Source organism: Anguilla anguilla, chromosome 1, assembly GCF_013347855.1.
Source record: "Anguilla anguilla isolate fAngAng1 chromosome 1, fAngAng1.pri, whole genome shotgun sequence".
Lineage (NCBI taxonomy): Eukaryota > Metazoa > Chordata > Actinopteri > Anguilliformes > Anguillidae > Anguilla > Anguilla anguilla.
The window spans coordinates 40,839,589-40,863,082 of NC_049201.1; the positions used below are offsets into that span (position 1 = coordinate 40,839,589).

Genomic DNA, 23,494 nt, shown 5'->3' on the forward strand with positions numbered 1-23,494 from the left:
CAAACAACCAAAAAAAACGTTTGCAGCTTGCAAGATAATAAATAAATACATAGTTTCTTTGACAGTAAATTGTATGCATAACTTCAGTGCTGTACATAATGCTGCCTTTGTAATTCACTCTCTAAAAATAATTTGAAGGCAAGGACCAAAAAATGGTATGATGCTTACAATTAATAATAATAATAATAATAATAATAATAATAATAATAATAATAATCAAAACAAAAACAAGAAGGTTCCAACACTGTATGCTTGGGTCTCTAGTATTTAGTTTTTTTCGGCCACCAGATTGTCTTTGCCATTTGTAATTGCCACCAAACACAGGCAAAGATGTACAGCACAATTTGCAAGCAAAACTGGGATGTTTATTCTGTCCAGTTCTTTTGTGATTCATTTCATTCCTCAAGAGCTATGTCCTCTTGAGGTGACGACTTATCTAGTTCAGCCTGTTCGCCCAGCTTCTGATGTCACAGATGGCATGAGAGAAATGTATTCTGAAGTTAAACACATTGAAAATACCAAGGTAAAATCCAGGGGGATAACACAGGGTCCCGAAACTAACTTTCTGTTAAACCAGCCACTGTGTTTGGTGGAAGAAAAAATTTAGCAGTCACTTGGTCATTTTACCAGATGCTTTTTTTTTTTTGCACATAATGAAAATAAAAGTCACTGAACTGCTTTGCAAGACATTTTTTTAAAGGTCCAGGCAACTGGATTCAAATTATGGTTATATTTTAAGGAAGTGACAACTGATTGTCTTCCTAATATTTTTTTCAAATTTTTAACCCAATTATAACAATTACTATATTATATTACAAAACACTATTATATTATTGTGACCAGACAAGGAGAGGGTGGGCGTATATCCTGGCCTCATTAACATTCATATCTGTAAGACACGTCATATGTAGACCATTTCTCAGTGCTAGCTAGGTTAGAGACAGAGCAGTAACCTTACTGAACCAGACAAAACAAAAGAAAGAAACATAAATTAGGCTTTACCATTGTATAGTTAAACCTGAACATCATTCAATGTGTAATAACGTTGTAACATTCTCAGACTCTGTATATTACAGCAGTCTCTAACTCCGGACATTACCCCCAAGTAAAGAAAGTCTTGGATTCTACATGTCTATGCTTGAAAGCTATTTAATTGTCGCTAGGTAATGGTAGGCATACTTGCCAGTCCAGTGCGTTCTGTGACAAGTTCCAGGTGAAAATGTGTAGGCTATTTCTCTGCATCCAGAGAAGGGACAGTGCTTAGGCCTTTTTAACTTAGCTTGCCCGCACAAAAGGGCAGGAGTGTCATTTACATATTACATGTAGGAAAGAATTCACTCGACTTAAGGTTTTTGTTACATGACTAACACCTACTTAACCCCGCCCACTGATAACCTGGAATTTGGCCAAGGAGGAAAGCAAGCCGATTTCAGCACAGGCTTTTAGAGGTCTCTCTAAACATGGAGAATATGCACAGCTAGAAGACAAGCAGTGACTTTTGCATCCTGAATTTAGCATTGCTTAGTGATCTTACTGGCATGCTGAATGATTTTATTTTTATTTTTTTGCAGTGGTTAGAACCAACTCTGGGGCACATGCGGCCTGCTACTAATCAGCTGAGTAACTCCAGCTGAGTTATGCTGGGATATCATTCTGCTGAGTAACTCCAGCTGAATCAGCTGAGTAACTTTGATGTGTACATATTTGATGATCATCAAATTGTTCTGCCCTGGCCTGTTTAGCAGTGATGTGTCTGTACTGCTAATGCAGCTGAGTGAATGAATAAAATTATGAACACACTTTTGCATCATCATATATTAAAGGGATTCAGTAACATTGGAAACATTGATTAGGCGTAAGTTCTCCTTGTGTCCTAGAGCAATTGAAGGCATACACATTTGCAAATAGCAGTACACTTAGGCTAGTTAGGGAATACTGTAACTAAAGTGGGTGATGTTGCTGCTTTTGATGATGAGAGGGTGATGCTGGAATTTTCACCTGAAACAATTTAAGGGCACCGAAGAGCTGTTGTTTCTGCACTCACTTCTGTTGCCAGACCACTTGCCTGGTAACAAGTGGTGGACCAACGATTTATAATGAGGATTAAACCTTTTTAACCCTCCTATTATGTTAAAATGTTATGCCGCCTGTCATCTTTGGGTTTAGATCGACTCCAATGGCTTAGACGACAGAAAATTATATAATAAAGGTTTTGGCATTTGTGAGCTGCCTTCATAATGTCCTCCAAATGATTAGCCTTTCATCCCTAAATATTTCAAATCTGAGAAGCTTCTCATTTAAGAGCCAGAGGTAGGGTAAGGTTTGAAACCTGTATGAGAGAGCCACCAGAATCATCCACAAAAAAATCTGATAAAAATGAAGGTTGTATATTTTCTTACTTTTTATACAGCTGCAGAACCTGAGGTCAAAATGACCCCACACAACACCTTTGTATACAATGTTGGTGCAGGATTTTTAAAAACATAACATTATTTTTTATTACATGTTTACTATTTAATCCCACTAAATTTGGAAAAGTCATATAGTATCAACATGAAAAATAAGGTTAGATTGTTTTTAAGTCAAAAACTGACTGGGGTCAAATTGACCCCAAACATGAGGGTTAAAATATTTTTGTAAAAGTTTACACTATTGTGGTTTATTAAATGTTTGAACCATTACATGTAAATATTGTTTGATTGCAATTAGGGTGGGAAATTAACACCAGCCAAATGTGGGTGAGTTTTCTCTTCTATTGTAAGTAGTGAAAATAATGGTGCTGACAGCTTAGCTACATACTCCTTGAAAATGTAAAACGTTGCTCTGATTGACCAAGGGTTAGCCAGAGAAATAGAAGCACTCACTATGATCTCCATGTCAGCTCACTGTATGAGTATTACTCTGATCATTAGGGCTGTCAAGATTGGCCAAAAATGAAGTCTTTGTGAAAATGAAGTATTCAAATAAATATATTGCCATTTTAAGTGTTGAATTAAATGCCAGAATTTCACCAACTATCGATCCGTGTTATCACGTTATTGTCCACAAGACGGTAAACAAATACAAAGAGAGACATAACTAGCTTATTTAAATTTTATTTGAACATAAACATGAACCATCAAGTTGGAGAAAAGTTAACATGAAAATCTGAGATTGCTTTTAAGATCTATATAGAGAACACTTTCATAATCGGGTTGACATAAGTGCTACGCAAGTATGCATACAGCAAAAAGGGTCAAATGTGGAAAATAGATATGTTCCTAAAATACCTTCAGATATAATAAAATTATCGAGCATTTCAAACTTTTTGCATGCATAATAATTTTGTTTAAGTAAAATATGGATATTAACGATTAAGTGCCATTAAAAACTGCTAAAACAGGAGCTTTTGGAGAGGGACCTAAGATCAGCATTGTTTTAACATTATCTTGCCAAAATGCAAGAACTCCCAAATTGCTAGCATGGAAAAAGAAATGGGTAAAACTAGACTGGTTAAGAATTAAAATTTTGCCGGTGTCAGGCCAGCAGGTTGTTTGCCTCAGTCTACTTGTGAGGAGGCCATTTGCAGTCTCTTTTTATTCACTTTATTCCCAGTGGAGGAAAAGATGTGGTCCGATCGCATCAAGGAACTAGTGAGGAAATTAAAGTGCTGTCTGTCGAGTAACAGCATAGCAAAAACTCGTACGACCCAGTGACTAGCGTTTTCAACGCTAAATGGCGAGATTTATTTTTGGTTTAACACAACCCGAGTTGAAAGGAAGACAGCTACAATAAACACACGCTGCCTTTTTAACTTTCACATTCAAATGCTAATTTTCATACTTGGTTGTCTTGATTGTCGAATAACATGGTGGTTCGATATTTGAAATCCTAATACCTATACTCGGTAAACAGTTGCAATGAGTAGCCAAGCTATGTTGGGTGCCTTGTTGTAAACTTACTGAGTGAAGATGTGGCAGCATATTGTTGGTGTTTAAAGGCTTCTGCCGATGAAACACTGACAACAATCAAGGAGAGCAAGCAAGAAAGATTGTTCAATGAGAAGTGCCAACATGACAAGGTGGGGAAGTTGTGTGAATGGTTCGTTCACCAAATTTAATTCACAACTTTGTGTTTTTCACAAGTTCAAACATTTACAATTACCAGGGGATCCTCAAATATTAGTTCTAAAAAGCGTACAGAGCCATCTTCTTTGGAATCCTGTCTGCAGGGTGGAGGATTCTTGGTCATGCCATTAAGACTTCTTCAGACAAGGAAAGGGACATTAGTGAAAGCATGCTCGATGCTGCACAGTTACCTCACCAGCACAAATGGCCCAACCACCAGCACAACACAGATCATAAGTAATCTTTAACTCAGACCAGTGGTGGAGGGAGAGACTGGTTGCCTTCATCTTGGACAGCTTTCTGAAGTCAGGTCTACCTGAGAGAAACAACTACAAGATGCACTTCAAATCACTACTACGACTACTACGACTGATGCCTACCCAAAAACGTGTAGTTACTGTACTGCGTACATTGTGTTGCTAAATGGGTTTCTGGTTTATTTCAATGCACAAATACTGATTGGAAGACTTTGTGGTTTGTTTGAGATTAAACAGTATTATGGTAAATAAAGATGACGTCAGTATTATTAAATAGTGTATTGTGCTTTTAATAGAATGAACGGTTAATAAAAGTGGCTCTAATAAAAAAGTGGGTTTAAAAATGCAGAACAAACAAGCCACAAAGGGCATTTAGCACACAATCCACTCTAAATATGGGAAGTATATTGTTTGGACAAAATAACAGAAATACCACATGAAAAAGGACTTCAACTTTGAACTATATCATAATAGCAAAGGTAGCTGCATAAGCCAGTCATATTAAGTTGAATGGCAGTTAGCAGTAGTCACTGATGAAAGAACTTTGGTATGTGAGCTCTAAAGCAACGTGAGACAACTAAAAGATTTCCAAAGCGGTCAACTAACCTGTGCCTGAATTACAGGTCAATCGGTCACAAAAACTGCTAAATTAACTGCTAAAATTAATTAAGGGGAACAGTTTTGAAAATTATGAAAACGTATGCGAAACGTGACTAAACTGCATTGGAAAAAAGGATCGGGTTGCAAGCTGAAACTCACTGACAGGGCAGACAGACACTGGATAGGGAAAGACAGGCACAGAATATTGGCTAAACGCCCCAAACCTAAATCCTTTAAATAAATAGGTAAGATCTGACATAAATGGGTATTTTTGCATTTATTTCTGTATTTATTAATTGTTTGATTCATTTATTTCTGTATACATCTATTTCCGTATTTATATATTTCTTGATTCATTTATTTCTGTATACATCTATTTTTGTGTTTAGGCCTATATATTTCTTGATTCTTTTATTACTCTATACATTTATTTTCGTTTTTATTTATTCCATATGATAATGAGGGGACACGGCTTTTACATTCGGGCATAGCAGCCAAGCCCAGAGAGGGAGAGTAGGAGGTTGGTGCAGGCAGGTGCGGAGAAAAAGAGTGTGAAGTTCAGATATCTGATCAACCAGAATGGTGGGCTGTTACTCTAAGATCTCAGATTCACCATATTCCATGCTCTACCATTGACAGTGAACTGTTCTCTCACCAACCCCAAAAAGAGTTGCAATATCGTGGACAGAAAAAACAGCTAATAAATAACTCTCCACGGCTTCCACAGGCAGTATGTGAGAAGACCGTTCAACTGATCTGGCGTATTTAGAATTTTGGAGCAAAACATTCAGGTGGAGAGCCACTTCCTCCAAACTGCTAAATACTACAGGGTCGACCTCTGGGTTGCAGGTAACTGGAACAAATATCCATGCGAAAGAGTAAATAATCGGTACTAACACTGTCAGCTGTGTTAGCCAGTCTTTCTTGCCAGTAGGCTACAGGCATTAGTGTAAGGGAGATCGGGAAAATAACTATAGGTTATTACACTGGGCTGGGTCTCGGTAACCGAAATTCCGCTGCTGCCTTGTCATTTTGCGTTTAAATTTTTACTCTGGTTTTGACATTAAGACATACAGATCATGAAAGCAAATACATTTTCTGTCTAAAATCCGATGAAAACTAATACATTACCTTGTAGCCATGAAAGCAGCTGATGCAATTGTATGACTAGTGATAGGTGACAAGCTGGCTATCTTCCAATGACGTAAAAATCCAGTGCTACCTTGTCATCTTCTGTTTAAAACCTTTAAAACTGTTTTTAGTCTGAATTTGACATTCAGATATACAGATAATGAAAGAAAGTACATTTTTGAGTAAAATCAGATGAAACCGAATACATTAGCTTGTAGCCATGAAAGCAGCGGATGTAATTATGTAACAAGCTGGCTAGCCTTCAAACAATGCTAGGATCAAATCCATTAAAAGCTTCAAAGCTGTATTTTACACTGACATTGAGCCATACAGATCATGAAAGCCAAGACATTAAAATAGTCGCTACCTGTGACAGGTGACAAACTGCATTAGGTTTACCCTACCTGGGGTGTGTCTGCACTTTTGATTGGCTAGCAATCCCAGCAAGCTAGAATTCTATATCAAAACTATTCAGTCTGTAAGTCACTAAAAGGCAATTTACAATTAGCCTACAGTTGAGGCTAATTGTAAATTTACATACACCTAGGCTAAAGACATTCAAACTATTTTTTTTTACAACTCTACACATTTCATGTTACCATATATTTCCTGTGTTAAGTCAATTAGGGTATCTACTTTATTTCCATAAGAGGTCATTTCAAAATAATATCTAAGAGACAGATTTATTTCAGTTTTTATGTACTATATCAGATTTTCAGTGGGTCAAAATTTTACATACACTTTGTTAGTATGTGGTGGCATTGTCTTTTAATTGCTTAACTTGAAGCAAACGCTTGGGGTAGCCTTCCACAAGCTTCTCAATACTTTGCCGAAGTTTTTGCCCATTCTTCCTGACAGAACTGGTGTAACTCAGTCAGGTTTGTGGGCCTCCTTGCTCTGACACAATTTTTCAGTTCAGTTCACAAATTCTATGGGATTCAGGTCAGAGCTTTGTGATGGCCACTCCAATACTTTCACTTTGTTGTTTTTAAGCCACTTTCTAGCTGTCATGAGGTGTCATGCCATCTTTTTTCTGAAGTGCACCAGTCCCTTTTCCAGCAAAACACACCCACAACATGATGCTGCCACCCCTATGCTTCACAGTTGGGATGGTGTTCTTCGGATTAAAAGGGTCACCCTTTTTCCTCCATACATAGCGCTGATCATTATGGCCCAACAGTTCAATTTTTGTTTCATCCGACCAGAGAACATTCCTCCAAAAGGCTAGGTTTTCGTCCTGGTGATCACCTGCAAATTTCATTCTGGCTTTTTTATGCCGATCTTGGAGTAGGGGCTACTTCCTTGCATGACAGCCTTTCAGACCATGGCGATGTAGGATTCTCTTAATGGTGGATGTAGATACTTTGGTACCTGATGCCTCCAACTCCTTCACCAGTTTGTTTGTTGTTGTCTTGGGGTTCAGTGGAACCTTTCGGACAAAAGTTCATTCAGCCCTGGGAGTTAATTTGTGCCTCCTTCCTGAACGATGCAATGTCTGTGTTGTCCCCGGCTTTTTATATTTGCACACAATTGTTTGTACAGATGCTCATGGTACCTTCAGTTGTTTGGAAATTGCTCATAAGGAGGAACTGGACTTGTGGAGGTCCACATTTTTTTTTCTGAGGTCTTGGCTGAGTTGCTTGAATTTTCTCATGGTATCAAGGGCAAAAAGGCAGTGCATCTAAAGGTGGGCCCTTAAATACAGCCACAGGTGCCAACTAACTCCCATGAACTCCTAATTATGACAGTTGGCTAATCAGAAGCTTCTAAAAAGTCTTTATATCAATTTCTGGAATCTTCTCTGATTAAGGAGACAGTCAACTCTGTGTATGTAAACTTTTGACCCACTGGAATTCTGATATAGTGAGTTAAAGCTGAAATAAATCTATCTCTAATCGATTGTTTTAAAATTACCTCTGATGTGAAGAAAGCAGATGCCCTAATTGACTTGCCAATAGAAATATATGGTAACATGAAATGTGCAAAGTTGTTAAAAATGCACTCAAGCATCAACCAAGCTATACACTCAGGTATCAAAAAAGTGACATTACATACTTTGACAGCCCCTTCATTATCATATAGATGAAGAAATACAGATATAGCCTAAATAAATATGTACAGAAACAAATGAATCAAGAAATAAATAGGGAAATAAATGAATGCAGAAATATCCATTTATGTCAGATTTTATCTATTAATCTATTTCTGTGTACATTCATTTATTCATTTTTCTTGCATTTGTTTATTTATTTTTATTTTTGTCCTCCATATGTGCAGGCCATTGGAGTAAACTAAAGCCGCTCATGTTCGTGGAACCAGCTTCAGATGCATGCTTTCTGGCATGGCGCATTATCCTGCTGAAAGTATCCATTGGGAAAAAGTGTAGACTGGGCATAAATGAATGCATATGGTCAGCAACATTGCTTAGGTGTACTGTGGTATTCAAATGATGCTCAGTTGGTTGTACAGTAAGAAGCATAATGTGTGCCAAGAACACCTTCCTGCCCACCATTATGCCAGCACCATTGACACAAGGTTTCAAAGTGTCCCTGAGCAAGACACCTAACCCCTAATTGCTCCCAACGAGCTGATTGGTACCTTGCATGGCAGCCTTTCACTGTTGGTGTGTGAGTGTGTGTGTGAATGGGTGAATGAGAGGCATCAATTGTAAAGCACTTTGGATAAAAGCGCTATATAAAATGCAGTCCATGCAATCCACAAGGTAGGATGGATTCATGCTGTTTTGGGCAAATTCTGATTCTCATATGGCAGCAGAAATCAATATCTGTCAGACCAGGTGAAGTTTTTCCAACCTTAATTTGTCCAGTTTTGGTGATCATGTGCCCACTGTAGCATCATCTTCCTGTTCTTAGCTGACATCAGTGGAACTTAACATGCTCTCCTGCTGCTGTAGCACATCCCCTTCTAAAGTTTGATACGTTCTGTGATTAGAGATGCCCTTCTGCACACCCCTGACATTTTGGGGCTTTCTGTTAGCTTTAGTCTGCCCATTCTGCTCTGACCTTTCATTAACAAGGTGCTTTTTGCCCACAAAACTGCCACTCCAGGGATTTTTGTTTAAAGTACCATTCTCTCTAAATCTTAGTAACTAGTGCATGAAAATCCCAGGAGGGCAGCTGTTTCTGAGATGGTGGAGCCACCATGCCTGGCTCCCAACAAGCGTACCACAGGCTAAGTTGCCAATTCATAAAACTGATTTAATCATTATAAATAAATAATTTAACAGAAAGAGGAAACACTGTTTTTCTTACTGTATGTTTGTGGCGAACTTCATTCTTTTTGAACAAAATTAGGTGGCATCTCAGGGGCATAGTCAGCATTGCTACATTAAGCTCACCATTAGGGTACTGTAAATATGAAAAATTGGCGAATTGTGCAAGACGAAACACAGTGCATCACAGTCTACAGCTCTGTGATACCTTGTGTACAAAGGTGTACATCATATCAGGAGTGCATTAGAAGATGGTTTGAAGAAAAGCATTCATTCAAAAAATTGATTCCCACAGTTCAAAGATGATTATTTTTGCCGATATACTAATATGGAAAATCAGGCAAATGTAAATTGTAGCAATGTGTGCTATGGTAAAGTGCTTATCCGTGCAAGATTTATTGTGAAGTTTTTTTGTTTTTTTTCAAACAAACCATGTAACCTTCGAATTTGTGTTGTGTATCATCAGATTCCATGTGTTGGCTTCTACAAATCTGTGGTTTATTTATTTATTTATTTAATTATTTATTTTTAATTCTCAGGATTTGTTTAGCTTTTCCCCCCCAAGGTTTCAGAAGGGGGGAAAATGTCTGAATAATAATGAAAGGGGGGCCTTGCCCACAGAATGTTTTCATGTTTGAAGATGACTGCATTTTGTGAAGTATTGTAAAACAGAAGCAGGTGGAAATCGACTTGATATGCATTTAAACTTTGTATATATTCAAAGAATTTCTTATTTTCGCAGTGCGACCAGCTGTATTCCATATGGATATTCATCATTATACATTCTCCAACTGTTCCTTTGTGTTTCTTCTAGGCTTAGCCGCTCTCCCCATCCCCCACAAGTTCCTGTCATGGCTCGCCGCTCACAGTGCTCCTCTCAGGGGGACAACCCCCTGGACCCTCACTACCTACCTCCCCATTATCGAGAGGAGTATCGGCTGGCCGTCGACGCTCTGGTGGAGGAGGACCTACAGGGATATTATGAGTTCCTGCAGAGTGCAGATGTAGTGGACTTCCTGTGTCCGCCAGAAGTGGACCACATTAGGCGTTCAGTGCAGCTCCCCAGCCAGAACATCCCGCCAGCGCTGCCGTACTTAGAGGCTGGGGACAATGCGTCCTCTGACACTTACTGGCCCCTTCACTCTGACCTGGAGGCCCCATCTCTGGACCTGGGCTGGCCTGATCATCACAGTTTTCTGGGGCCTACTGAGGTTACCATGCTTGTGAACCCCTCGGACCCCAACATGCCCAGTATCAAGGAGCAGGCCCGCAGGCTAATCAGTAATGCTGAACAGGTAGGTCATGTCATGTCATGTGCTCACAGTTGAACTCAGTCCTTAGCCTGCCCAGTCCTGACTGAGGCTGGGAATTACACGGGTCAGTAGAGAATAAACAGTAGAGAATAATTTCACCCAGCGAGGGTTTCGGTTGGCGCATGTTACTGATTCCTCTGTGGGTCAGGTATCTCTGGTCTGTAGCATTAAAGGAGGAATTATCTAGCCATCTTATCGCATGAAGCCGCCTTTATGGATGTAAAACTTTTACTTAGTACAGAACTATATAAACATAAACCTTTGTATGACTTCAGCTGGCTTCTCTCAGAGGACTAGCATGTGTGTACGCTGTGGTGATGCAATCTGTCACCATTTTTTATTACACCTTGTCTATATATAGTTTTTTGTCCTGTTTTGTCTGTGTGTTTAACCCGTATAAGTCTGTGGGCAACTGAAGTTGCCGAAGTCTCTACCACTTTTTTTCCATCTGTGAAAATTTTTGGATGACTACAGATGCTTATGTAAGAAATCTTTGGGAAAAATCTGGGCATTTATGGGTTAAGTTTTTCACCACTTTGTTATTATCTAAAGCTTCAGGGAGTATGAATGCAGCCTTTCTTTTACTGAGGGACTGAAAACCAATTGAACCTCGTGCCTTGAGCTAAAATGGAACATTAAAGAAATGAACCATGTCATCAAAAGAAGCAACAATATATATTAAGTCATTTAAATTGGACATACATTGCAGCCCATAAGTAGGCTATTTGGACTGTGACACAATTTTTATTGTTAAACAAAGGCTAACAAAGGCTCTAGAGATGATTCTAGGTGTGGAATTTGCATTTGGGGTGATTTGCAGTTGTATCTGAACATGAAAACCAAAGAATTGTCAATGTCAGTAAAACAGGCCATCATGAGGTCGAAAATCGAGGCATAGCCAAAACTTTGGGTGTGTCAAAATCAACTGTTTGGTACATTTTTAAGAAGCAAGAATGCATTGGTGAGTTCAGCAATAGCAAACCACCTGGTAGACCATGGAAGATCACTGTAGGGGATGATTGAATAATTGTGAAGAAAGATTGTGAAGAAAAACCCCATTTCATCTGTTTAATAGATCAGTTACACTCTCCAGGATGTAGGAATAGATGTGTCAAAGACTCAAATAAAGAGAAGACAACACCAGCATAACCTCAGAGGGTTCACTTCAAGCTACAAACCACTGCTAAACCTCAAGAACAGAACAGCCAGGTTAGAATTTGCCAAAAAGTTAATTTAGAAACTTCTGGAACAAACTCTTATGGACAGAGATCAGTAGTAACCTGCGCCAAAGTTATTGAAAGAGAAAAGCGGAGGAACTCCTCATGATCCAAAGCACCCCTTCATCGTTGAAACATGGTGGAGGTAGTGTTATGGGTTGTGCATAGATACCTATCACTGGAACTGGCTTACTTTTCTCTTTATTATTCACAAGTGCACAGAAACATCTACTCAAATCCAACCAAGTGCCTCCAAACTCAGTGGATGGTGCTTTACCTTGCAGCAGGATAAGGACCCCAAACACACTGCTAAAGCAACCAAGGATATTTTTAGGGGCAGACGGCAGGAATGAAGATGAGACTGAAGGCAAAAATTCCTGAAACAAACAGGACCTGATGATGGCTGCAGAGCAGAGATTCCTGGTTTCTGGAGATCTTTATGGGCTGCATACTTCAGGCAGTCATAGATTGCACAGGATTTGCAACCAAGTAATAAATGACAACTTTATTTAAGTTTTTGTTCATTTGCCCAATTGCTTTTGGTCATCTAAAATGGGGGAACTGTATAAAAAGAGCATTAATTCCTACATTGATCACTGGACATGGATGTAAATACACTTAGATCCCTGACTGTACTTTAATCTCATATTCATTGTTTAATTTCAAATCCAATGTGCTACAGTACAGAGCCAAAACAAAAACAACTGTGTCACTGTCCAAGGACTTACAGACTGCACTGTATGTATTTAGGCCTATATGTCTGCAAAAAACTATGGTAAAGTAAGGAAGGTTTAAGCACTAACTTAAGTTGGCTTGAAAAAGGCAGTTCTGAAATACAAATGGTTTCTGGAAAGAATTATAACAGAAAACGAATATTAGTTTGGGTTGAATTAGCATTGATGTTGCTAACATTACTCACCTTGCCAGTCTGTTAGATGCTTTGCAAGAGACTGTATCTATGGCAGCTGCAGTGGCCGATTATGATGTCAGCTGCAAGTGTGTTGTTCAGATTTTGAACATTCCGTCAATGTTAATCAATGTGAAATGTTTTGATACTAAATTGTAAATATCTCAAAACATATTCCAGTTATTGACACAAAAAATTAATGCAATCCCATACTCACTGAAGCTTGTGGCCAAGGTCTGGTTGAAAAACTGTTGGATGAGTAGTGTACAGAAAATTAAAAAGAAAAAAAGGAGAACAGATAGTTGGCTTAAAAAAAAAAGAAGAAAGCACCCAGCAACAAAACAACACTAATCAGTAGCCTCCCACATTGACAGGATGTTGCAGAAAACAAATGGGCTCAGAATTGTGATCACAATTGGACATAGACGTAAAATATACTTAGTGATATCGCTGTCCTTGTGCAGTTTCTCAGATAACAAAACAGACAGATTATATACAATTTGCTTTCATATTAAGCAGGGCCTTGTGAATGTGAACAATCATATGGCCATGCTGTAAAATTCTGTGTATCAGGTACCTCATATGGTGATTACATGTTTATGCTGATTTGTGTGCTAGGTAATTGGTGTGGTAATGGACATGTTCACGGATGTTGACATCTTTGCGGACCTCCTGGATGCTGCTATGCGTAATGTTGCCGTTTACATCCTGTTGGACGAGCTGAATGCACACTACTTCAGTGCTATGGTCGCCAGCTGCAAAGTCAATCTGGAGAAGATCCCTGTGAGTCTTTGCAATTTTTAATAAAATGTATTCATTTTTAACTATTTAACCACAGAAACAAGTCATAGGTTGTATCAGTACTTGCAGTCTGTACTCTAGTTTGAAGTCCTGTATGCTGAATTACTGTGGCAGAATGTGCAGTATATAGTCTGTACAATGGTAAAGGGTGCAGTATATTGCATTGTGTTCTAGGAAACATGCAGTAAATTGTATAATGTGGGATAGTGCAGTAAATGTTCAATACTATGCTATAAAGAAATACAGGCAGTTTTCTCCACCAGAAAATAGGCAACAGGTGTTTGTACTCATGCAGGTGTGAATGTGTCACTCTATCCTCCGGTATGCTATTCAGCAACTGAATGACCGATACTTTGATATGAATTTCTCGATCAAGCACCATTGAAACTTATTTTGCACAAATAAACAAACAAATTTCATTCATTGCAATTTTGTGACAAAGTTGATAAAGAGTTTAGGGTCTGGATGAATAATTGGGGGCATTGTAGTTACTGTACAGAAATGGCGTAGTTACAGATACCTCTGCAAAGGTAGTGCCTCCAATACATTTTCAGTTTATCACTGAAATTGAGACTATAAATAAACTACATGACTACATGACAACTGCGTGAAATCTGACCAATTTGTTGCCAATCCCTGTTCACACAAACCACCAAAGCCGTGCATTCTCTGTGGAATTGAGCAGGGGAAGAGAGGAGTGTGGTGAACCACTTTAACTACTTTTTTCATTTTGTGTTTTGATTTGTTTTGCACATTTTAGCACTTTCCTTGGTGTGCCTGTGTTATGCCTTGATGCATATTCCATTAGCATATATAACAAAATGCTATAATTCTATAATTTAGAAATACAGCTGTTGAAATTGATGCAGTTGTGTCCTTTATTTCAAGAGAATTGTTTTGCATAAATAATCTTTATGAAATTAGCTCGCTGTGGGTGCAGGAATCAATGCTGTAATGCAGGAGAAGCCTGACTCCACTGGGCATCAGGCTTGGTGGCAACAGGAGGTTTAAAAAGAAATATATATACTTTTTTAAGTGGCTGTGGCATTCGGTCCGCCGGAGAGGCGGATTGGTCTCAGCTGCGCCGGCTGGTGGAGAGAGCACATGCACCTGGGCTGCGTTAGCTAATCAGCCCAAGTGCTTAAAGGTGTGCTGCTCTCCACAGTTTGGGGCCGAGACCGGGAGCTCACACCGAGAGCACGTTTCTTTATTTGAGTTGCATTTAATTCCAGTTTTGTTTATTTGAACACAAGACTGAGAAAGTGAACCGCTACTGAAAATGGGAGGAGCTGGTCAGGTGAAAATCTGGCCAACTACAAGCAGGGAACTGAAAAGTTTCTGCTCTGTTTTGCTTTCTTTTTTGTTTGTTATTTTAGTTTGTTGTTTTAGTTAATTGTTTTTGCCCTGGAATCCATGTGAGGGAAGGGTAAAGATGGCGCTTATTTTATTTTGGGTGCACTCGCTCTCTCTCCATGAGGCAACCAACGGTATTCCCCAGCACTGCCGCATCTCCCTCCCAGGGGTGTCACGCTGGTGTGAGATTTTGGTGCCAAATGCCACAGTGGTCTTTCTATACATTTTAGTTCATTTTAGTTAGACATTACAGAACTTTTTATAAATAGCCCCCCCCCCCCATTTCATGCCATAGTAATGTTTGGGACAAATGCATCTTTGTGAGGCTGCGAATATAAACACAAACACAACATAAACACAGGCTTCAACACAATGGACCGTAGTATAGCCTATATTTGAAATTACAAATGCATTTTTTTTGCCAGCTCTCTGGATGCCTGTTTTTATTATTTAAAAAATTAGATATAGCACCTTTAACTAACCTATCTGAATGAACTTTTTCACCAGTTTTTTATTTTTATTTTTTCGTTTTTAATATTGATTTCAGTTTCAGTTTCCTGTTTTTATTTTTATTTCTGTTTACTGATAATGTGTTCAAACATAATTTTCATTATAGTTAACAATAATAACCGTATTGGGAATATATCCAGAATAGAAATGATTATAATTGATAATGATAAAGACCCACAAGTGCAGCCAAACCTAGAAATAGAAATGGCATATTTGCCGCTTTTGGATTATTTGTCAAATCGTGCCTTGTCTGGGGAGAGAGCGCATCTTTAGAGTCTGTGCGGATAAGTTTATGGAGAGCAGAGGACACAATGTTTGCACACGATTGTTGACATGCCTGTTGTGGGATTGCTGGGGTGTTTCCCTTTGCCAGTCAACATGAACAATCAGCGCACACATTAAATATATGAACAATATGGTTTCATCATCTGACACACCTTGGATGTACAAAATCAAAGGTCTGTGCATGTTTCATGAATCTCGTGTTGGTTTTTCTTTTATTAAGAACGAAAGTAAGAAGAATTTAAGAAGAGTTTTGTAAATGATGTAAAACAAAAAAAAAAAGTGTAAGTCGCTCTGGATAAGAGCGTCTGCTAAATTCCTGTAATGTCATGAATGAGGCCCAATGTGTTTAAATGCTCAGCAGAGCCCAATTGCATTTAAGCACATTACCCATTTTAACCGACTATGACAAATGGTAACTTGAATGCCATTGCTAGTCAGGCAGTATGACCTTTACAGATGCTAGTATAACTTTTAGAAATAATAGTAGTAGATCTAGTAGTTCTCTACAGTATTAAAATTATTAATGTCACTATAGGTGCTGCAAACAGGAAAGAATATGCATATATATATTATATATATATATATATATTGCCACTAGGCAAGTACTGAAGCTCATATAATGTCATGATGATATTTTGTATTTTTGTGCTGATTATTGGTCCTTTGCACATAATAGGCCTAGTTTGAAACTAGGAAGAGCATGTAATTTTTAAAGGAGTAATGTATTTATTTGTGCCAGTACTGATGCTGTGCACCGTCAGTTGCGGTATTATTGTGCAGTCTTCTTGGACTTCCAAGGTCATTATTTGTGTCAGTCGACATATGAAAGATCTGCATGTACGTTTTGTTGTGCACAATTTTCATGTGCGGAAGTCAAAACCCTTTTTATATAGTCTATATGGGGGGGACTCAACACAAAAATCAGTTTCTATAAAATGGTAAAATATACGCATGTAATTACCATGAAATAAAAGCTGATTGTTTTTACAGTCTTTGTCCCATATTATCTTTTCATCTAAAATCCAGATACCTTAAGTATTTAGCAAAAATAACCAATTTCACTCTACCCATATCACATTTTTGGTGGGCATTGTATATGCCTAGGTGCGTACAAATGTATCTATTTAATGTGAAGTTTCAGGTAGACAAAATAAGAGAATTTAGGTTCATATTGAACAAATGAAGGAAAACATAGGCAGCCTTATGTTGGAATAGTGCTCGTTTAATTTCTGAAAAACATTGTCAATGGTTTAGCTGCAATTTGGGTATGTAGACAGGAATTCAGATATTACAGATGGAGAAAGAGCATATGCTTGGTTTAGTTTTTATGTCTGTTGATTGTCTATACTGTCAGACTGAATGCAGCGTATTGTCAAGTTTGTTGTTTATGCGTGTTAAAGGCATACTGTGCAGGATTTTTACCTTGAAAATATTACATAATAACCATGCTAAGACATATCTATGATGCACTGGCAATCCCTGTCCTTATGCACATTCACTGAATTTGTGCTCCTTTACGTGTAATTGTAATCCGAAAATGTGTGGGTGTGGTGCTTTTTTCTGTTGGGGGAGGGGTGGGTGTGGCTACAGAGCCTGTGGTTTGGGATCAGTTACAGTGGAAGCAAGAGCCATATAAAAACGTCAGGACTGTATGGGCATGATCAAGACACCCCACCACCCCACCTTCCCACTGAACATCTCCTAAGTGGTCCACCCACAAGTAAACAAACACCTGTAGCTGAACAAACGCATACACAACGCATATCCCTGATGCTCACCAGCACCAAGTGCAATTTTTAAAATTTACACAAAGATTACTCAGTTCTTTGGCATTCCCATTTAAGCTGGCGGTATACTCAGTAAGAAGAAAGAACTTCAAGATTGAGAACCACCGGTGAACATGTCCATGGACACCATTGTCGGTATAATCAGTGAGAACACCGCACCGTTTAATGTCACTCCACGCCGCTGGGGCGTGAATAATTACGAGGCAGCTATTAACCGGGGCTGGAATCTCACCCAGACCACTCGCGGCTACGCCATGGATGTTGTGATAGAAAAATTATGCTTAGCCACAGCAATAAGAAAGAGTGAACGGAAAATTACAAATGTACCTCTCACCCCTCCCATAAAAGATGTGTTGTTTGCTTCACGCAATAAGGGAACTAAGCAAGACATGCCTATGAAGTGTTATAAGCATATAAAAGACAAGGCTCTCTAGTATTCAGAGAGCCTTCATGCAGAAACCTTTTTTTTCCTGTGTGTGAACTCTCCTATTTGGCCAAATAAACGTTTGAACTGAATATTGTGTGAAAGTCTATTTGACTCTTCTCACCGAACTTGGAGATCTAGAAAATTTCCACCACAATGTATAAAGAGAAGGGCTACGTGAGATCACAACACAAAACAACAATGGCGGCGGTGATAGAAGCACAAATGCGACAGAGAGAGGAGTTTAAAGTGGCTTTAGTTCATCTAGCTATGCAAAAGAAGAAAAAAAGGCGAAGGAGATGGTACGTTTGCCATCTAGGCTAAATCAGAGTAGGACGGAGAATGGAGAGTTTTGTGTGTACGTTCGGCAAATGCGGAGTTTAGACGAGGAGGTCCGCTTCTCTTATTTCCAAATGTATGCTAGGCATTTTGATGACTTGCTGAAACGAGTAGCACCATTCATCAAACATGCGGGAACTCACAGAAATCCCATCTCTACAGAAGAGAGATTGGCGTTGACTCTCCGTACATTAGCATGTGAAGTCTGCCCTCTGAACTCTCAACCGTGACGTAACCAACCATGTTATATTCGGACCAATAGCTAAGAGGGGGAGGTCGGAGGACAAGAAAGACATTTTCTAAAAGTTCTCCCTGGAGGCCGTCGCACACTGCACCGTGAGAACACACACCGCGTGTTTTTGTTCTTCAGTTCTCATTGCGTCTTTTTTGCTCAGAAAGTTCTACTTCTTACTAAGTATACCGCTTTAAGTATACCGTTTAAGTGTAAATTTCACCTTTTAACCCACATTCTGTGATACTATCTGCAGTTCATCCGCGAATCACAAAATATGAGGCCCTACATATAGCCTGCTGTAGCCTACCTCGTAACTGTAAACAGTTAGTAATAATCTGTACCCAACTTCCGAATATTTGAGAATATTTACACCACATGCTTTGGTACAAATAAACCTTCAATGTGAATGTATATTTCTGCGCTGAAATTACTGACCTTCGTTTAACTGACACTGTTTACGAGCAGCTGGCTCCCTCTTGTGGTAAATATTAATATATAGCTTAAATTAGTATATAGCCTTAGGGTACGAAAGACACTTTGTAGGAACATTACGTAGTTTCATTGTTGCTAAGTTTATTAAAAGACGCATTGTGACCATTAAATAGTTTCATTTTTAAGATAAGATGTCTGGGCTTTTCTTTCTTCTTTGGCCTTGAGAGATATATGGCTGTAAGTAGTATGATTAATAAGTTGAGTGTTATATTTAACAAAATAATTATCTGTTGTTTAAAGTGTATTAATGTGGAGAAATTAGAAGATGTATCGTTCTTACAATCTTCTGAACATTGCTAGTCTTTATGAATGTAGAGAAATTATAAGACATATTGTTCTTACAATCTCCCAACCATGCTAGCCTTTATGAATGCTAGTAATAATATGCTAATTCTGATATATTGTTGTAATTGTAGATATATAAAAATTATTTCTGTGCAATTTTACAAGAAATGTTGTTGGTAAAGTACCCAAATTTAATTTTAGAAGTCTTTATTGGAGCTGTTTACCATCTTTTAACTCATTTTAACAAATGAACCTGCAAGGAGATTGAATATTTTATCTGTATTGATAATGCAGACAATGATTTTCTGAGAGTGTTTTGCTCAAACTCAAAGAGGCTGTCTTAGAGGGAGAGAATACTCTTATTTCCCTCAGACTATGGGAGGAGATATGTAATGAGACGAATACATTTATTGGCCATTACGTCAGGTCTTCCATGATGTCCTGAAAGACCTGGACCCAACCGCTCAGAGCTGAAGTCATTCACTGATTTACCTTTACAGTCACTTTAAGCAATACGTACAACATAATGGAATTAAGCTATAATCAAATCTGCCTTGTTTCTTTCGCTCATGGTAGCTCATTTCACATTTCAGGTATTAACATTACCTCTAGCTGTCCAGATAGCTACTTTATGTAGGGTACTTGAGGTGAGTGGGCCAGGTTGAAGATGGAGGAGAATTCCTTGATTGTTACACAGGACCACAGCAAGGCAAAAAAAGTCCTGAATAGTATGCCTTTAATGTGTGTATTTGGCTTGCGCTGTGTTTGTGTTGCAGTTCATGTTCTTTGTGTGCAGGTAATGTACATATTTGTGCTGCAGTTAATATTTTCTTTGTTTTGCTGTTAGTGTGTTTTGCACTGCTAGTGTTTGTGCCAGAGTATGTGAGCAGAGTTCAGTGAAATGAAATTCCGCTCCTTGCTCACAAGGCTGTGATTTTTGTAGGCCAACACCAACAGCTAATAATGGAATTACTTCCTGTTGTCTTACTTGCTGTTTTGTGTTCATTTGTTTATTTCTTTGAAGAATTTTTTTGATAAAGATCAACAGCATTAAGTGGACAGTATATTCCAAACAACGTATGAACTTATAGAAAAGAACCACTGGCTAACGTGACCGAACACCGTTTTTAGTATACTCAATACGAACCCCGTGTTCTTTGTTTTACATCATTTATGAAAACCCGCTCTTTGCTCCAGTCAAATTACGGTTATTCACACTCACATGTTTGTGCAGTAAGTATTGCTATTAGTGTGCATGTTTGTGCTGGTTAGTGTGCATGTGTTTCTTGCAGTTAGTGTGCATGTTTGTGCAGTAGGTATTGCTGTTCCTGTGTGTGTTTGTGGTGTATTTAATGTTTTTGTATGTGCAGTTAATGTGCATATTTCTGCTGCAGTTAATGTGTATTTGTGCCCCAGCTAATGCGAATCAGGACTGTGTCGGGCACCACTTATTTCTGCCGGACAGGAAAGTCTTTCAAGGGTCAGATGATGGACCGCTTCCTGCTGGTGGACTGCAAGGCTGTGCTCAGTGGGAATTACAGGTAAAATGTTCTCTTTTTTTTGGGTCTTAAAATACCGGCATCTCAATGTGGTGCTGTATATGGCCAAATATTCCTACCCTAATTTGGAATGGCCGATTTTCTATTTGCAACGACAGCCATGATCAGTAGTCCCTACTGCCTAATCAGGAGAATGAAGACATCCGAGGTTCTCCTCCGAAAAACGTGGTGTCACCAGCTTGTTTCTTTTCACACTGCAGACCACAGCCAAACAAATAAAGACCTGTCATATGTGGCTTTGCCATGCAGTCCACAGGCACCCGTTCAAACAGCAGGGATATGCCGGCGAGCAATAGAATGAACCAGCTGAACCCTCCCACAGCTGAACCCTCCCTGGGTGATGCAGTTGCCAATTGGGTGTAGCCTTCTGGAGCTTCCAGCCACAGTTGGCATTGGCATGGTCTGGATTCAGTCCGAGCAAAATGTGGTGCCTTAACTGAATGAGCCATCCAGCAGCCCCACCTTCAGTACTCTCCACCTCAGATCACTAAATAACCTTTCTCTCTTATTGATTAGGCTTACTCTGAACAGCAGCTATCCTTTAATACTGTTTTAGTGTGATGTTTCAGGCACTCTCATCAGCTTTATCCTTAAGTGACTGGTTATTCCTAGTGTCCTTTTCATTTCAGGTCTCAGAGGGGGGTTGGTAAAAGGTGGGTTTTTGGCAAATGAGTCAGGCACAGAGAGGTGGAGCAAGGGATCGGTGGGAGGTCCGCTGGGTGAGGGGTGAGAAGGTAGAGTGGGTCAGAGGCAAAATTTTGAAACCTGAACGAAGTTGAGCAGAATATTAAGTGTCAAGTCTTCCAATAGGAGATATAGCTGTCCTGTCATGCCTGACTCTGACCTTTCCTACTCCTTTTTTGTGCTCACTTAAAGGCAAGCCTTGGCTGTAGGCATTTTCTTGCTTTGCTCTGCAGGCCTGGACATGTCTAAAATTGAATCCATGTTAAGCCCTGCCGTTTTTATGGGAAGATACTAATTTTAAAGAAATGTGTCCATTTTGAAACCAGGCACTCATCTAAAACTCAATTTTCCAATTCTGTCTGTAAATTCGAAACAAGTGGTGTATCTGAACCTAAATATCCTATTCAGAGATGCAAAGAGAAATGTATAGATAAAAATGCTGCGTTGTCATAAGCCACCTTCATGTCTGTAGGCTGCTGCTTTCAACATTCCTTTGCTGACACCATGTCATTTGCTTTTAAGGAATGGCAAGAACTTTGGCCCTGTTCATACCTGGCATTAAAATGTGTCTTAGATGGTCCGATCACAAGTGGACAGCGCTAACTACAGGTGTGAACGCACCCAAGACGCATTGAGGACGCATTGAGATCCGATCACTCAGACCACATTCATAGGTGGTCTGGGTCGCATATGGCCACATTCTTTTAGCAGTGTGAACACAAATGCGTCCTGGGCCACATTGAAGGACCGCCTAGTCAACTGACGTCCTCTGCCTAAGCAGAAATATGTACTCATTCGCGCGCCAACGGTGTCATATTAAAGTGCGAAACAACAAGAAGAAGCCACACTGAATAACGAAATAAACGAGACAAAGTTTAAAAAAATTGATACCATGTCATTCTACAGTCAATATCTGGGACTAAATATCAAATAAATATACAACCTTACCATTGGTTTTATGCATAGAGATGTCCCTTTTGAGACTGAGCGGTCATATATTGTCTTGGACAATCCATTTGTGAAATATACAGGCATTTGTGATGCCTGGGTACCTTCCAAAATAGCTGTGCATAATACCACACATGTTGGTTATGGCGTTGTCGCCCTTTTTAGTACAGTCTGGCTTGATTGACAATTCTTTTATTCAGTAGGTGAGAGCATTAGCTTTCTAACGATGTATAACATGTCTAATTTTGCTTTTGGAATAGCGTTTTATAGGTCAGCGTAACCGAAAATGTTCTTATCATCGCATTCACTTACGCATTCACTCTGTGGTAGAAGTAAAAGGCACTGTACCTAACGAAACGTTGTCAACAATTTTTCGTAATTTCTTGGAAAATACTATTATTATTGATATTATCTTTCCCAAAATGTCAGATATCTGAAAACAATAGTGTGTGAATAGTGTACAAGTGTATTAAGCGGACATTAAAAGTATTTTTTTGTAACCTGGGTCTTTTTTTCCGGAATATATTTCATCAAAAGTATTTTACACCATGGTTTCATTGTCAAGTTTTTTTTTTTTTGTTGCAATTAAAAATAATTCCATCTGAACTTTCAGAATTTGGTTGGGTTTGGTGCGTGGCTGATGTAAATGCCTACCCCCACTTTCTATTGGTTTATTTCAATTATTCGCTTTAGCTTGTTGCTATGATGAAAGAAACATTTTTGGTGGTGAAAGAATATTTTTATGGACAACCAGATATTCACTATTGTGCAGTGTGTCATGCTTGGGGAGTATAGTTGCAGATGAGACTGCAGGAAGGGGGTGCTTGTTAAATGGACAACTTATGTGATAATATTGGCACTTAAAATCTGTGTTTTGCATAGGTGTCATGTGTCATCTTGTCATTTTTCTCATCTTTTCAGTTCAGTCAAAAAAATATTTTATTTTGTATAGCATATACAACCAACCTTCCAACAGGTTATGTCACAGCACTTCACAATGAATGTTTTCCAGAGAAGTAGTAAAACTGA

At 38.9% G+C, this 23,494-nt stretch overlaps 1 protein-coding gene across 2 annotated transcripts in view; it reads left to right on the forward strand.

Annotated features, from left to right (window-relative positions):
• The window catches only part of LOC118226487 (protein FAM83H-like), a 34,281-nt gene that overhangs the window by 1,743 nt on the left and 9,044 nt on the right, over nucleotides 1–23,494 (forward strand). The window contains exons 2-4 of one of the 2 annotated variants that reach the window (XM_035416164.1): nucleotides 10,141–10,621; nucleotides 13,382–13,546; nucleotides 20,691–20,815. In XM_035416164.1, coding sequence (XP_035272055.1) covers nucleotides 10,178–10,621; nucleotides 13,382–13,546; nucleotides 20,691–20,815 — 734 coding nt within the window. In that variant the 5' untranslated portion in view covers nucleotides 10,141–10,177. Of the gene's footprint in view, nucleotides 1–10,140; nucleotides 10,622–13,381; nucleotides 13,547–20,690; nucleotides 20,816–23,494 lie in introns of those variants that run through there. The other variant, XM_035416172.1, reaches the window with a different exon arrangement.